The sequence below is a fragment of the Lutra lutra genome, chromosome 12 (genome assembly GCF_902655055.1).
Source record: "Lutra lutra chromosome 12, mLutLut1.2, whole genome shotgun sequence".
NCBI classification, from domain to species: Eukaryota; Metazoa; Chordata; class Mammalia; order Carnivora; family Mustelidae; genus Lutra; species Lutra lutra.
The window spans coordinates 71,274,567-71,288,305 of record NC_062289.1 but is presented as its reverse complement, the minus strand read 5'-3'; the positions used below and the strand labels follow the sequence as shown (position 1 = coordinate 71,288,305).

Genomic DNA, 13,739 nt, shown 5'->3' with positions numbered 1-13,739 from the left:
CTTGTGATCTCTCTCTCCTTGTCAAATAAATAATTAATATCTTTTTTAAAAAAGAGAGGGAGAGAGGGAACACAAGTAGGGGGAGTGAATTTCCAGAATTTTTTCATCATCCCTAACAGAAATTTCGTATCCATTAAACACTAACTTTTCATTTCCATCTATTCCCAGCCCTGGGAACCTCTAAACTACTTTCTGTCTCTGAATTTGGCTATTCTAGATGTCTCATATATGTGGAATTGTGTAATATTAGACCTTTTGTGTCTGGCTTATTTTACTTGGCATAATGTTTTCAAGGTTTATCCATGTCATAGCATGTATCAGAATTTCATTCCTTTTTATGGATGAATAATATTTCATTGTATGGATATACCACAGTTTGTTCATCTGTATGTTGATGGACACGTGAGTTTTTACCTTTTAGCTATTGTGAATAATGCTGCTGTGAACACTGGTGTACATACATCTGTCTAAGTCTCTGTTTTTCATTCTTTTGGTTGTATACCTAGAAGTAGAATTACTGAATCAAATAATTCTGTGTTTACTTTTTGAGAAGCCACCAAATCATTTGGTTCTTTTTTGCTTTTGGTTCTATTTCTCTGCCAAGATTCCCTGTCTTGGTAACTAATTTTGTTCATCCTTCATTTAAGTACACACACTTTAATAACTCTTTCTAAGTGTTTGCTGATTCCAACATTTGGGTCATTGTTTTTGTAGACCGCTGTTTTTCCTTTAAAGGGTTTTGCCTTTTATTCTGGTAGACAGTGATTGCTCTTTATTCTCCTGATTCCTGTTGATCCTATCAAGTGTGGTTCTGTTCATTCTTTGTGTGGGTTGTGTGTGTGTGTGTGTTTTAAGATATTTTTTAAGTAATTTCTACACCAAGTGCAGTGCTTCAGCTTACAACCCTGATATCAGAGTTGCACGCTGTACCATGTGCCCCATGTATGGGTCTTTTTTGATTTTTGTCTTCAGAGTTAGGGCATGGCGCTTATTCCTGAGGCCACCCTTTCTGAATTCTGGGGTTCCCAGCAAAGTCTCTTCATTCAGACTAGGCTAGAACTCCCATCTCTCAGCGCTTTCCAGCTTCTGGTAATCTCCATCCAGCAGTCAGCCCTGAAGAGGCCACTCTGCTAGGTCTCTCAGAGCCTGCTTGTATAGCCTTACTTGTGGACCGGGCAGACTCACAGAGAAAGTGAGGTACACACTTGCAGAGTGTGCAGGGTATGTGTGAGAGTGCCTCTGAGGTCTCTACAGGTTCTAGAAAGCCACAGATGCATACAGTCCTTCCCCTGCAGTCTTGAACTCTATTCTCTGCCCCAGCTGAGTGAGACTGTCCTGTTCTGCTTGGACTCGGTGGCCCTGCCCCCGGTGTTCAGAACATGCCCTCAAGGCAGAAAGCCTGGGCGGCCACGGGGCTCACCTTACTTGCTTCTCAACTCTAAGGATCACAGTCTATGTTGCCTCTTGTCCAGGGCCTGAAAACAGTTGCCTCGTGTATTTTGTCCCATGCTTTTGCCAACGCATGGGTCCTAGTGGCTGTTGACCAGTTGTCCCAGTGCTGCGTTTGCGGGCCTTCACATCATTGCGCTAAGTGGGGAGGCCGAGGCAGAGGTGATAGAGCAGTGGTTCTCAAATCTGTCTCCCTGTCTACCTCACGTGGAATGCTTCTTTTAAATATTCTTTCCTGGGGCCCACTTCAGACTTGCTTGGTCAGCCCTGGAGACCTGGCCTCTGTTTTTAACCACTTCCCCTAAGGATTTGTGTAACAGCAACCAGGCCGGTCAGCCCGGACTAGAAAGGATTTCACTACTGACCATTGAGCACTGTTGGTATTTCAGTGTGGAACTGAACTAATGAAGAGCCAGCATCTCGAAGTCAGTCTTATTCATACTGTGCAAATGCTTGGCTGACACTGGAAACAACTTGGAGAGTACTGGGTCGTTCATGGGGCTTTTTGGCCACTGCTGTCTGCTTTCCTTCTCTTTCCTTCCTCTCCTGTCTCAACTTATTCACCTCTTAATAGCCTAAGAAAAAAAAACCCAATTATTTGGAACTTCTCATTCTTTTTCATAGTGATTTTGTTTTATCTTCAGTGCTTTGTTTCCCATTATTGTTATTATTTATCTTTTTAGGGAGACGTTGGAGAAGCAAGTATTTGCTATTTGGTGGCAAAAGATGTTTCAGCATCGAGAAAACCGCTTAGCGGAGAGGATGGTAAGTGGCCGTCCCTGAGGAGGTGCCTGGAACGGGCAGGACTTGCTTCGGACTTCGCGCTCACTGTCTCCTCTGCTCAGGACATCACCCAGACCCACATTGCGGGGCGTCCTGCCTGTGACCAGGACTCACAAGGCAGGGCAGGGCCTGGGGCATTTGTTGCCCTTGTCAGTGGAGTTTACATATGACTTCTGGGCCAGGGCAGCTCGTTAATGCCCATCTCTTTGCCTTGGTCAGTAATTGTGGCCTATAGACTCTTCCTGGCTTCTATGACCCCCGCGGCTGGACCGACTGTTCTTTCCCTGCCATCCTGCCCCAGGCCATCCTTCACTCAGAGCGGCAGCTCCTGCAGAGGTCCTGGTCCGTGTGGCACCAGCGGACAGCAGCACAGCACCGGGAGCGGCAGCGGACAGCAGTGGCCTGGGCCCACCGCCGCCACCGCCAGCTCAGGAGGGCTTTCTGCATCTGGAGAGACAGTGCCCGAGGGCTCAGAACAGAGTGAGGGGCTGCTTCTGCCCCTGAAGCTCTTCCCCTCTCAGGCCAGCTTCGACCATAGTGGTAGACTCTCAGCTCTGAGTGCCTGTTGGAGGGTTGTGTTAGCCTAGATCCTGGTTTTAAGTTCCAGAAATTTTGCCTAATTCAGTCTATATAGAACCAGGGCTGTAGTGGGAGGATCCTGGGGTACCTCATGGAGATCCCAGCCTCAGGAACTCGACTAGGGACAGACATGCTCCATGAATCTGAGGTCCTACCCACTGGATGCATCCCGCTCACTGGGTGGGGCCCAGTGTGACCACATCCAGAAAATAGACTGATGAGCCCGTTTTAGGATAGCTGAGCACCAGGACCAGCAGCTGTGGCCTAGGGGCAGGTGGTGGCAGTTTTTACCACACTATATGGTTGGAGACAGGGAGGGGCAGACAGCCCACATGGACATGGCAGACACTGTCCCGCTTTAATGCTGTTTTGTATCCACTTTGTGCTGTGAGGATCTCCCCACTCTCAGATTCTGGCCACATTTAATCTCCTGAGTCACCAGTACATGAGTGTACTTCAGTGTACTTGAACCCTGTCAGGTTGGCTCCGAGAATTTGAGTAGATGCTCACTTTCCTGAGGGGAGAGCCCAAATCCTTTGGCAGCTCTTCAGAGGTCTATTTATTTATTTATTTATTTATTTATTTATTTGAGAGCATGAGTGAGAGAGCGTGCACACAAGCAGGGGCAAAGAGAGAGAGAGAATCAGGCTCCTTGCTGAGTAGGGAGCCCAACCCAGGGCTTGATCCCAGGACCCTGCGATCATGACCTTTAGCCAAAGGCAGACACGTAACTGAATGAGCCATCCAGGCGCCCCCAGAGAAGGTCTTGATTCCTCCCTCCCCACTAATTTAAGAACCACTAGGCAGGGCCCCAGGACCGTGAGGGGTGTGGGTGGAAAGAGCCCTGGCTGGGTCCAGGCTGCAGTGCTGACTCCAGCCCTCCCCACAGGAAGATGGGCCTAGTGCTGGCTGCAGAGTTCCACTCCGCACGGCTTCTGCACTGGGCCTGGAACAGGTGGAAGGAGGTGAGGCTTAGCCCAGATGCCACCACGTATGGTTGTGGACAGGTGGAGCTGGGTGTCAGCGTGACTCGGAACGGGCATGTGGGCTTGTCTTCTGCCCCTCAGCAGCCACCTGCCTCTGAGCATGGGAGACAGGCTGGGCAGCAGAGGTGCCTGAGGTGATTGGCTCAAACTCCCATGTTCTTTGGTTCCGGTCTGAACTCACTGAACCTAAAATTCTTGGTCTCACCATTTGCAGGCATCCTGCTCAGGGTAAAAAGTGTGTCAACTGCCACATGGCTTGAGCGTTTACCCTGAGTCAGGCTCTTGCCCCATCTGATCCCCACAAAGCCCCTGAGAGATACCTAGTCATAGATGAGGCCTTGGCGGGGTGGGTGGGGCAGGTGAGAACCCCACGGGTGAAGATGGCGGCATGGCTGAGCCCCTCCTGGCCCCCCCTCTGTCCGCAGGGCCTGGCTCTGTGCACTGCCGAGCGGGGGAAGCTGACGCGCGCCCGCCTGCACCACCGGTGCACCTCGCTGCGGGGGGCGCTGCGCTCCTGGGTGGTAGGGGCTTCTGCTGGTCCCTGGATCGCCCCTTGCTTCGGGCGGGATGGGGGGGTGGGGATCTTGTGTCCCTCCCTCGGCCTCCCTGCCCCTCCCGGAGGAGTCCCGCAAGCCTCCGCATGCCCAGGACGGTGGGTCTCTCGGCCACAGGGCTGAGCTCTGGCATCCTTGCTTGGCAAAGTAAAAACGAGTGCCCTCTGGGGGGCCAGCCTCCACATCAAAGTGACCCCTTGTCCAGGAGGCCAGTGGCCTGACTTGCTCGGTGAGGACTTAGCAAGACCATCCTCTCTGTTGTCCGGGCGCTCTACTGGCGTGGGACTCGGAGCTCTAGGCCAGTGCCCACCTCCAGCATCGCACCCCCTGGAGGGAGGGCCCCGGTTGAGGGAGGGACAAAGGAGGGAACTGGGCTCTGCACCCGCCAGTCCTCTCGGTCTCCCACAGACTTATCAGAGCCAGGTTCGGAGTATCCTCCAGGAGGTGGCGACCAGGGAGAGGCAGCACAAGGGGCAGCTACTGCGGTGAGTCTCCACGGCATCTCCCACAGGGCCTGAGGATCAGGGCTCCCGCTCCAGCCCCAGGCAGGGCCAGGTGTCCGGACTGGTGTGGAGCGAGGGCAGCCCAGCTCCTTGCACTGCTCACAGCGTTGTTGGGCTTTGCCATAGCAAGGACTCCATTCATTGGGTCACCCCGGGTCTGGAAGCTTCTGTGTGCAGACTGGGGCCTTGAGGAGGCAGCAGTCAACCTGGGCATCTGGGAGAGCTCCCCCTTGTCTTGCTCCTGTCGACACTCTTCCCTCCCCTGCGAGATTCTGTGTCTCCTGCTCCAGAGCTGCAGGGACCCCCTGTGCCTCAGCCTCCACTCAGTTGCCCCCCTGCTTGGCTCTCCAGGCCTTCCGCGGATTTCAGAGGCATCTCTCACGGTCTTGGAGGTCACTCGCTCTCTCTGTTCCAGCTCCTGCTAAACCAACCTCTAACACTCTCCTTCCCGGCAGGCCTCCCTCATTCCACTCTTTTTCCTCCCTCTGTATTTGTTCAGCACATGGTATTCCAGGCCGCCTGTGGGAGGTGGGCCTTGTGGACTTACCACTTCTACCCTCCCTCAGGGAGGTCCTCATCCAGCCCCTCAGGCAGAGGGAGTGAGAAAGATGGAGTCACTGAGCGAACTCTGCAGCAACTGCGGGACTGGGGCCGATGGCCCTCCACCACCTCCTGTCTCTCTGTGCCTTACTGTGGCATGACTCACCTGTACTGTCACTGCCTGGTCACCACTGTGTGTCACGTACATGCACGAGGACGTAGTATTTGGTCTTGTTCACCGTGGTGCCCCTGGGGCTCCCCCAGTGCCTGGCACAGAGCAGGGGCTCACCAGCCCTGTGTCGAGTGTGTCACCATAAATATGGCTGTTGGTGAGACTGATATTCTTAGGTACTAGAAGTCCTCAATTGAGGAGTGGGCTGAAGAAGCGGGAATGACTCACAGGAACCTCCCCCATCTCATTCCCACTGGTGACACCCTCATCTCCCGGGCCTGTGTTCCTGCAGGAGTGTGTTCCGTCGCTGGAGAGAGAACACCCTGGCCCGTGTGCATGAAGCCCAGCAAAGCTCCCAAGCACACGCTCACTACCGGCGAACCTTGTGTTCCAAGGTGAGGCCTCAGGAGACCAGCTGGTCGCCCAGGAGGGTTTGGGACCTTGCTCCTGTGAGGGGGTCACCCCAAAGCTAGGCTCTGAACAAGGAACCCAGGACATGGGCTCACTCACCCTCCTCCATGCAGGTTTCATTTTTTTTTTTTTTTTTTTTTTTTACTGGATTATAAACCAATATCCGTTAAAACAAAAACACAGTGAGCAAACTGGTTCTTGTCAGAACCAGTACTTCCTACACATGTGGAATTTTCCACTGGGACAAACTATGTCAATGTGGCCCTCCTTCTCTTCATCTGTCGGAGGATGTTCATTGTGGCTGATTTTATGGCTGCAGAGGCTTTCTCGAAAGTGTCGAGCACCCCGGGAATGTGAGATTGTTGGTCATCGTCCGTGGGAAGTGGCCCCAAAATGCCACCTGGTGGGGCCTGTCCTATGTGCTGCAAGAGGGAGGGCGTGCCAGCTCACGACCCTGGGAGGAAGGCGTATTACACAACAGGGTAGTTCAGAAATGAAGGGACAGGGGCGCCTGGGTGGCTCAGTGGGTTAAGCCGCTGCCTTCGGCTCAGGTCATGATCTCAGAGTCCTGGGATCGAGCCCCACATCGGGCTCTCTGCTCAGCAGGGAGCCTGCTTCCTCCTCTCTCTCTGCCTGCCTCTCTGCCTGCTTGTGATCTCTCTGTCAAATAAATAAATAAAATCTTTAAAAAAAAAAAAAAAAAAGAAATGAAGGGACGGCAGTAGTCCCGGCACTGGGGGCTGTTTTAGAGAGAAGGATTTTTGCCAGGAGCTCTGAACAGCAGTGGTTCTCCCACTGGAAGGCCGGGGGAGACTGGTCCTGACAACTCGGAAGCCTCCAGAGGGTGAAGAACTGTGACAAAGTCAAGGCCTAGTCTGCTGTCAGACTTGCTTGGCTTCCGGCTGGGAAGGGAGGCCTTTTTTTGCAGAGAATGGAATTTGTGCCTAAGGAGCTGGGGAGCAGGCAACCCCGGCTGCTTGACTTCTTTGTAAAGTGCTCTGCTAGTGTGATTTCATGTGTGTCTCAGTTTGAAAGGCTGCAACACATCTAATGTACAGCTTCGTTCAACACCTAATAATGGAACAGATGCCCATGGGATGCCTTGACTTGTTGATGGCGTGCTCGGAAGTTGAACTCCTATAGTATAGAACAGTCCATCGCCTGGGATACTTTGCTTCCTGTGGGGACTAGGGCTTTGGTCTGTGGCCTGGGGTCTGTGCTGCTGGCCGGTGTTTTCCGGAATGTGTGTGGGTGCCATGTCCCCGCTCAGTCCCACAGCGCTGGGCGTCCCGGGAAGTCAGGCTCTGCTCTTCATCTGTCCCTTAGGTCCTGGTGCAGTGGCGGGAGGCTGCATCCGTGCAGATATACTACCGACAGCAGGAGGACTGTGCCATTAAGGAGGCCCAGAAGGTGCTGGATAGGGGTGAGTGGAGTTCCTGGCAGCTGGGGAGAGGGCTCTGAAGGACATAGAACTGTCTCGTGTTCCATCTCCTCCCCCTCAGTCTTTGGATTCTTCTACCCTGTGTGAGGTTCCTGTTGCTGAGATAACAGTACCGCAGACTGGGAGGTTTCCACCAGCAGAAGATTGTTCTCTTGGCCTTCTGGAGGCCATGTCTGAAACTGGGGTGTTGGCGGGGCCATGGTTCCTGTGAAGGCTGGAGGGGAGAATCCTTCCTTGCCTCTTCCAGCCTCTGACAGCCCCAGCAGTCCTTGGTGTTTATTGGCTCGCAGACCCATCCCTCCAGCCTCGGCCTCTGCGGGCACAGGGCTATCTGCCCTGCGACTATGTCTCTCAGAAGGACGCCAGTCCTCCTGGGTTAAGGGCCCGCCCTGCTCCAGGGTGGTGTCGGCTGACTGCACTGACCATCTTGCCGAGTCACAGCAGTTCGGAGGTTCAGGATGAGGTTCCGGGTTTGGGAGGAGGGGTAACCATTCAACCCAGCGCGTCACAGCGTTCTCTTCCCAGCCAGTTGCCAACCAGTTGATGTTCAGGTGTAACACCGAGGCTTAGTATCTGATTCGCATGAAGGAATCAAGGAGAGGGAGTCCGCGTCCTTGTGTCACTGGACCCATGTGTGTTCAGGGAGTATGGCCTTGGGCAGCCTGACTCCCTGCTGTACAGAGAGCCTGGAGAAGATGGTCAGACAGGAGCACAGATAAGATGCAGGGAAACTGAGGCCCATGGCCCTACAGTAGGGACATGAGCGGTGGTTAGAATAAATGACAATACAACTGGAAATGAAAACACACAGAAATTGTTTAAATCGGAATGTAGGGAAGACAGGTCAAGTTGTTGGTTTGCTCCAGGACAAAAACTGATAAACTGGTTTGGTTCTGACTGCACTCTTTATGTGGATAAACACACATCTCTGCTTTCCTCTGGACAGAACCCTGGGGGTCAAACATCCCGCATGTACTCCACCCCAGTATGCTTCTCTGTGTCCTCAAACTGCCCCCCCACCCCAGAAACCAGTGCTGTGTTTCCAGGTGTCTCCCAAGAAAGAAGCTGAGGGGTTTGGCCCATTCTGGGGCCTCTGTTTGGGCAGAGCTTTGGCATCAGTGCTGCAGAGGCCTTGCCAGTGGGGGTCAGGTGGCCACAGCAGGTGTTAGAGGGGACAGGCACAGGCTGCACCCTGGACTGCAGGACCGAGGGGCAAGCAGCTTTCCGTGGAAAGTGTTGGGTGGCACACGGTGGGCCCTGGGATTGCTGTGTCCTTTACAGGTGCTACAAGGATTTGGGAGACCCACAAGACAAGACACTGTGTTCTCGGCACATAGCAGATGCGCACTCAGTGCCTGCGGAACCATTTCTGGGCTTAGTTAAGGCCTCGAGTCTCAGGTACACCTTGGCAGCCCGAGCAGGGCTGAGTGCTGGAGGAGGATGAGTTCAGGGTAACGTGTCATAAGACACAGTCAAGGGCGCCTGGGTGGCTCAGTGGGTTAAGCCGCTGCCTTCGGCTCAGGTCATGATCTCAGGGTCCTGGGATCGAGGCCCGCATCGGGCTCTCTGCTCAGCAGGGAGCCTGCTTCCTCCTCTCTCTCTGCCTGCCTCTCTGCCTGCTTGTGATCTTTCTGTCAAATAAATAAATAAAATCTTAAAAAAAAAAAAAAAAAGACACAGTCAACAGAGTGTCTGATACGGGCAGGGTCAGGTGCTGGCTGTGTGGCCCCATGAAGGCCTCTCTGAGCCTCAGTTTCCCCATCTGCAAAATGGAATAATAGTAGCTGCCTCGTGGGGTTGTCGTGAGGACCCAGTGAGAGGTACACCCTGGAAGCAGTATGCAGGAGGTATCAGCACTTGGTCCTAAGGCTTCGCCTCCAGGCCTGCAAACCTGCCCTCCCTGCCCCCTACAACAGTTCCCAGAGGACACCCCCATCTTGGCATCAGTGCCTTAGTATCTGTTGTCTATAAAAGAAATTGTCTCAGGGCTTAAGAAAAGGGAAAGACCTAAAAGGAAAAAAAAAAAAAGAAGGAAGTGCTTGCTCCCCCTTGAGAGAGAATCTGGTGACACAGAAACAAAACGCGTGCGGTAGCCTCCGCCTGCCTGCAGCACCCAGAACAGCGGACGCTGTGCCTCCTCCCAGGCCTGGTTGGAGCAGCTTAGACTCTCTGAGCCTGGGTTTCCTCCCAGGCCAAACAGGGCCATGGCCCCCCATTCCTTCAGACACAGGGTCTTGTCCTCCACGTGTCCAGTGGCCTTCCGTGGGCCGCTCCATGGGGGTACTGCAGACACGTGGCCACCGTGGACAGGCGGGTGGTTCTGGCTGACCCTTTGGGGGCACAATAGTAAACGGCACACCAGGTTCTGGTCCCCAGGGTGCTCATGGCCACTGAAGGTGGCCACAGCTGTTGACAAACAGCGGCCACCGTCCCCATGTGGCAGTTTCACCGAGTGGGGGCTGACACCCCAGCTCTACCCCGACACAACCTTTTCAGCTCTCTGAACCTTGCAGATTGGCTTGTAGAAACCTCCAAAAGAGTAAACTCTGACTTGGATCTGCCTTAGGTTGTCTCAGGATGTGGTTTCGGCGCTGGCGGGACCGAGGCCAGAGGGCGGCCCAGCAGAGAGCCCTGCTCAGAAGGGCGGCTGCACACCACGGCCGGCGGCTGCTGCTGCGAGCTCTGGCCCAGTGGAAGGCGCACCATCTGGGCTCCATCAGGAAGCGGGTGAGGCAAGCGGCGCCTCCCGGGCCAGGAGACCACCACCTGGGGAAGAGGCGGGCTCTGTGGCAGAACCCACGACCGCCAGGATGGGTGCTGGGTGGTTGGGGTCCTGCAGGCACAAGGCTGCAGGGACCTTTCTGGGAAGGCTGAGGGAAGCCAGCCTCTGGGTCGGGTCTCCCCCAGGCACCAGATGCCCCAGGGGGGAAACCTGGCCCATCCTGAAGCGTGGGGTGTCAGAGCTCCATGCTCCTGCCTGGTAGAGGAAGCCTTGGCTTCATCCAAGACTCTTCTTGGAGATGGGAGGACAGTTCTCTTGGGCCGAGAGCCTCTCACCACAAGGCTGCGCCCAGATGATTGGGATGCAGGGCCCTGACTGCTTTTAGCTGCTCTCTCCCCAGCTCCTGCAAAGGCAGGGTGCCCAGCTCCTGGCCCAGACCCGCAGCCGGGCCTGCTTCCATCAGTGGAAACAACAGGTGGGAGCCAATGAGAAGCCCCTTCCCCCTCCCACTGCCTCCTCAACCCACATTTATTATTTTTATTTATTTAATCTCTATACCCAACATGGGGCTCAAACTCATGACCCCAAGATCAAGAGTCACATACTCCATGGCACCCCCACATTTTAAATTTTAAAATTCCACCCTTGTCTGAGGGCTTCCCCAACCCTGGTCATTTCCCGGCACTGCCCAGTTCCTTCCATCTGTGACCTATACAAGCCCATCACTTCAGGGCCCTGTTTCTACAGTGTCACATTAGGGTAATATCCAAAAATTAATATGAATGCATTTTAAGTCTTCACCAAGGACATGCTAAAACACCAGGCAGGGTTGCATCATGCCCAGCAGACCTTCATGTGCCCAGCACTCTGCCCCCACTTGCTCCCTTCCCCCAGAGCTCTGCCTTTGTTCTTCCCAGAGGATCACTCCTTGGTCCACCAACTCAGGGCCAGGCAGCGCTGGGCCTTTCCCAGTGGAGGGAGGGCAGCCTTACTAGAAAAGGGTCTCAGAGTGACCAGGTCCCTGTGGTCAGAGTGGCCTCCCTGACTTCCATAATCTTCTTTTTCTGGCCCATAGCTGGCGAACAGGAGGCAGGAGCAGCAGGGCACAGCCCGGGCCCTGTGGTTCTGGTCCTTCTCACTACAGGCAAAGGTAATGGGGCACCACACCCAGCTGTCCCTGTACGCCTTGGTGGAGGCCAGGGTGGGTCATGGGCACAGCCCTGGGGGGACCCTTAAGCAGGGAGAACTGGGCCTCCTTGCCTTCTCTCTCTGGAGGTGTGGGCCTCGTGGCTGGGCTTTGTGCTGGAGAGGAGAAGAAAGAAGGCGCGTCAGGAGCAGGCCATACAGGCCTACCACCGGCAGCTCCTCCGGGAGGGCACCACACGCCTTTTACGGTTCGCGGGCGGCATGAAGGCCCTCCGGCAGCAGCTGCATGCCCAGCAGCGGGTGCAGGTGAGGGTCCCCCGCTTTCTCGTGGGGGAGCGGGTCAGACACAGCGCGACTTGACCAGACTTGTTGCAGGCGGCTCACAGTCTCCACCGTGCGGTCCATCGCTGCGCCATGCTCTGGAAACAGAAGGTTCTGGGCCGGGACAGGGAGACTCGTCCTCCCACATCCACCATGACCAGCAGGAGAGTGACATTTGACAGTCCCCTTTCCACCTATGTTGCGGCTGGGGCTGGGGATGCTGCTCCGGAGACCAAGAAGCCACCAGTTCCTCATGAGCCCTGGGGGGCTCGGAGCAGCCTGTCCCTGGCTGCTTGGGACCCCCACCTCCTAGAGCTGTGAGTAGCCCATCTCTCGCCGCTTCCTCCTTGCTTTTTGCCTGGAGCAGAAATTTGCACTATACAAGGAGGGAGGTCCCAGCTGAACCGTGTGGACCCCTAGCAGGATCCTGTCCCTCCCATTCCATCAGCCCCAAATAAAGGGACCGCAGCCTCTGTTCCTGCAGAACGTGGGGGAGAGAACATGTAGTTTTTAAAAAAGGAATCGGCTGTCGGGCAGCTCCGCCTCACGCCCCCAGACCTGCCAGTCACCCTCCTCCTCCCCTTCCGACCAGGAAACCCCACTGTTTGTAACCTGGCCCATCCCTGCACACTGGGCTCCCAGAGTGACCGGCACTGCCTGAGCCTCAGTCTGCTTCCCTTGGCACCAGATCCCAACAGGGCCTGACCCGGAAGAGTGTGCTCCCCCTCTGATGTGGGAGGGGCACCTGTGTCACTGGGTAGCTGCAGAGGTCAAATGAAATGAGGCAGGTGAGGCACCCCCACGATATCAGGCTCACTACATTGGAATTACTGAAAGGACTCTGTGGCCCAGGCCCACTCCCCGTCACCTGCAGACCTTAGGCCAGCAGTTTGTTTCCCTGTAAGACTGGAGGGGTGGGACTGGATGCCCTGGGTAGGCGAGAGGAATAGGCCTGTTTTTCTTCCCAGCAATGATGCCCGCTTGGCAAGAAAGCAGCCTCGACGCCCACATTTCCTGCTGGAGCCGGTGCCGAGCCAGAGGCCCCTGGGGTGTGGCACCCTTGGGGGGAAAGGGTATTTGGTGTGGTCCTAGGGTGGGTGGCTTCCTTTCCTTCCTGCTTCTCAGGCAGGTACCAGGGCCTAACTAGCTCCTGTCGTCCCTCTGCTTAGGCCCAAGGCACCACAGGAATGTGACTCAGGCATGGCCCAGCCAGCAGGCCCTGCCCTGATGAGGCCTTTCCTGCCAGCAGCCTGGACAGCCCTGGTCCCAAGCAGCCCCCTGCCCCAGCCCAAGGTGCTGCTGAGTCACTCTGGCCCAGAGCTGCCCCCCGCGTTGAGTACAGGACCAGAGCTGCTGCCTCCTTCATCCTTTATGCCATGTGTGGTAGAAGTCCCTGCCAGGGTAAGTCCTCCTGTCACCTGGGGTCTTGTTCTTTGGTCTGGCCTTCAGTGCTCTTCTCACGCTCTCAGTGCTATAGCCACACTCACTGCTTCCAGAGCACTACCGGCTCAGGGAGATGGAGGGAGGCCACTCATGCCTTCACCAAGTAGAGGTGCCCCTGCCCTAGGGACACAGTAGGGAAAGGCTGCTGGGCCCCTGCTTGTGAAGCTCATGTCGCAGAGGTGGGAACCAAAGAAGAGCCCTGGACATGGATGAAGACACTGCAGATCACAAGGGTCCTGCAGGCCCAGGGGAAATACCTGGATTTTCAGTAGAAAGCGATGGGGGCCGGTTGGCAGCTGTGATCCCATGGGCCAGCACAGGGTGCCAGGTGCCAGGATTAGGTGGTGACTGTGGCTGTGGGCAGAGCCCATCGTGGGAGGCAGGCTAGGCAGGACCTGCTCCGATGGGTTTGATAAGGGTGAGGAAGGAATCCAGGATGGCTTTTGGACTTCTGGCTTGAATAACTTCAAGAATAATGAGTTCCTTACTGAAAGAGGGAAAATGGGGGGTGGGTGGGGGGAGAGGCCTGCTTGGGATAAAGCCTGAACAGTCTGTCGTGAACCTGTTAAATTTGAGATAAAGCAACAAGATTCTGAGTGTGGCCCTCGGGAAGGTGGTCAGGGCTGGGGAGCAAAACTGAGAGTCTGCAATGTAGTTGTTGAAGGTAAACCCCTGGGAACCAAAGAGGT

General features: G+C 55.1%; 1 protein-coding gene across 16 annotated transcripts in view; it reads left to right on the top strand.

Annotated features, from left to right (window-relative positions):
- Positions 1–13,739, top strand: part of SFI1 (SFI1 centrin binding protein) — a 104,987-nt gene that overhangs the window by 89,734 nt on the left and 1,514 nt on the right. For 13 of the 16 annotated variants that reach the window (XM_047696888.1, XM_047696885.1, XM_047696889.1 and 10 more), the window contains 14 exons: positions 2,133–2,214; positions 2,534–2,712; positions 3,701–3,776; positions 4,223–4,318; positions 4,760–4,836; positions 5,859–5,961; positions 7,304–7,400; positions 9,985–10,145; positions 10,541–10,615; positions 11,216–11,290; positions 11,416–11,592; positions 11,662–11,924; positions 12,576–12,680; positions 12,777–13,008. In XM_047696888.1, the coding sequence (XP_047552844.1) occupies positions 2,133–2,214; positions 2,534–2,712; positions 3,701–3,776; positions 4,223–4,318; positions 4,760–4,836; positions 5,859–5,961; positions 7,304–7,400; positions 9,985–10,145; positions 10,541–10,615; positions 11,216–11,290; positions 11,416–11,592; positions 11,662–11,924; positions 12,576–12,680; positions 12,777–13,008 (1,798 nt within the window). The remainder of the gene's footprint in view (positions 1–2,132; positions 2,215–2,533; positions 2,713–3,700; positions 3,777–4,222; positions 4,319–4,759; positions 4,837–5,858; positions 5,962–7,303; positions 7,401–9,984; positions 10,146–10,540; positions 10,616–11,215; positions 11,291–11,415; positions 11,593–11,661; positions 11,925–12,575; positions 12,681–12,776; positions 13,009–13,739) is intronic. The other 3 variants (XM_047696890.1, XM_047696892.1, XM_047696897.1) reach the window with 3 other exon arrangements.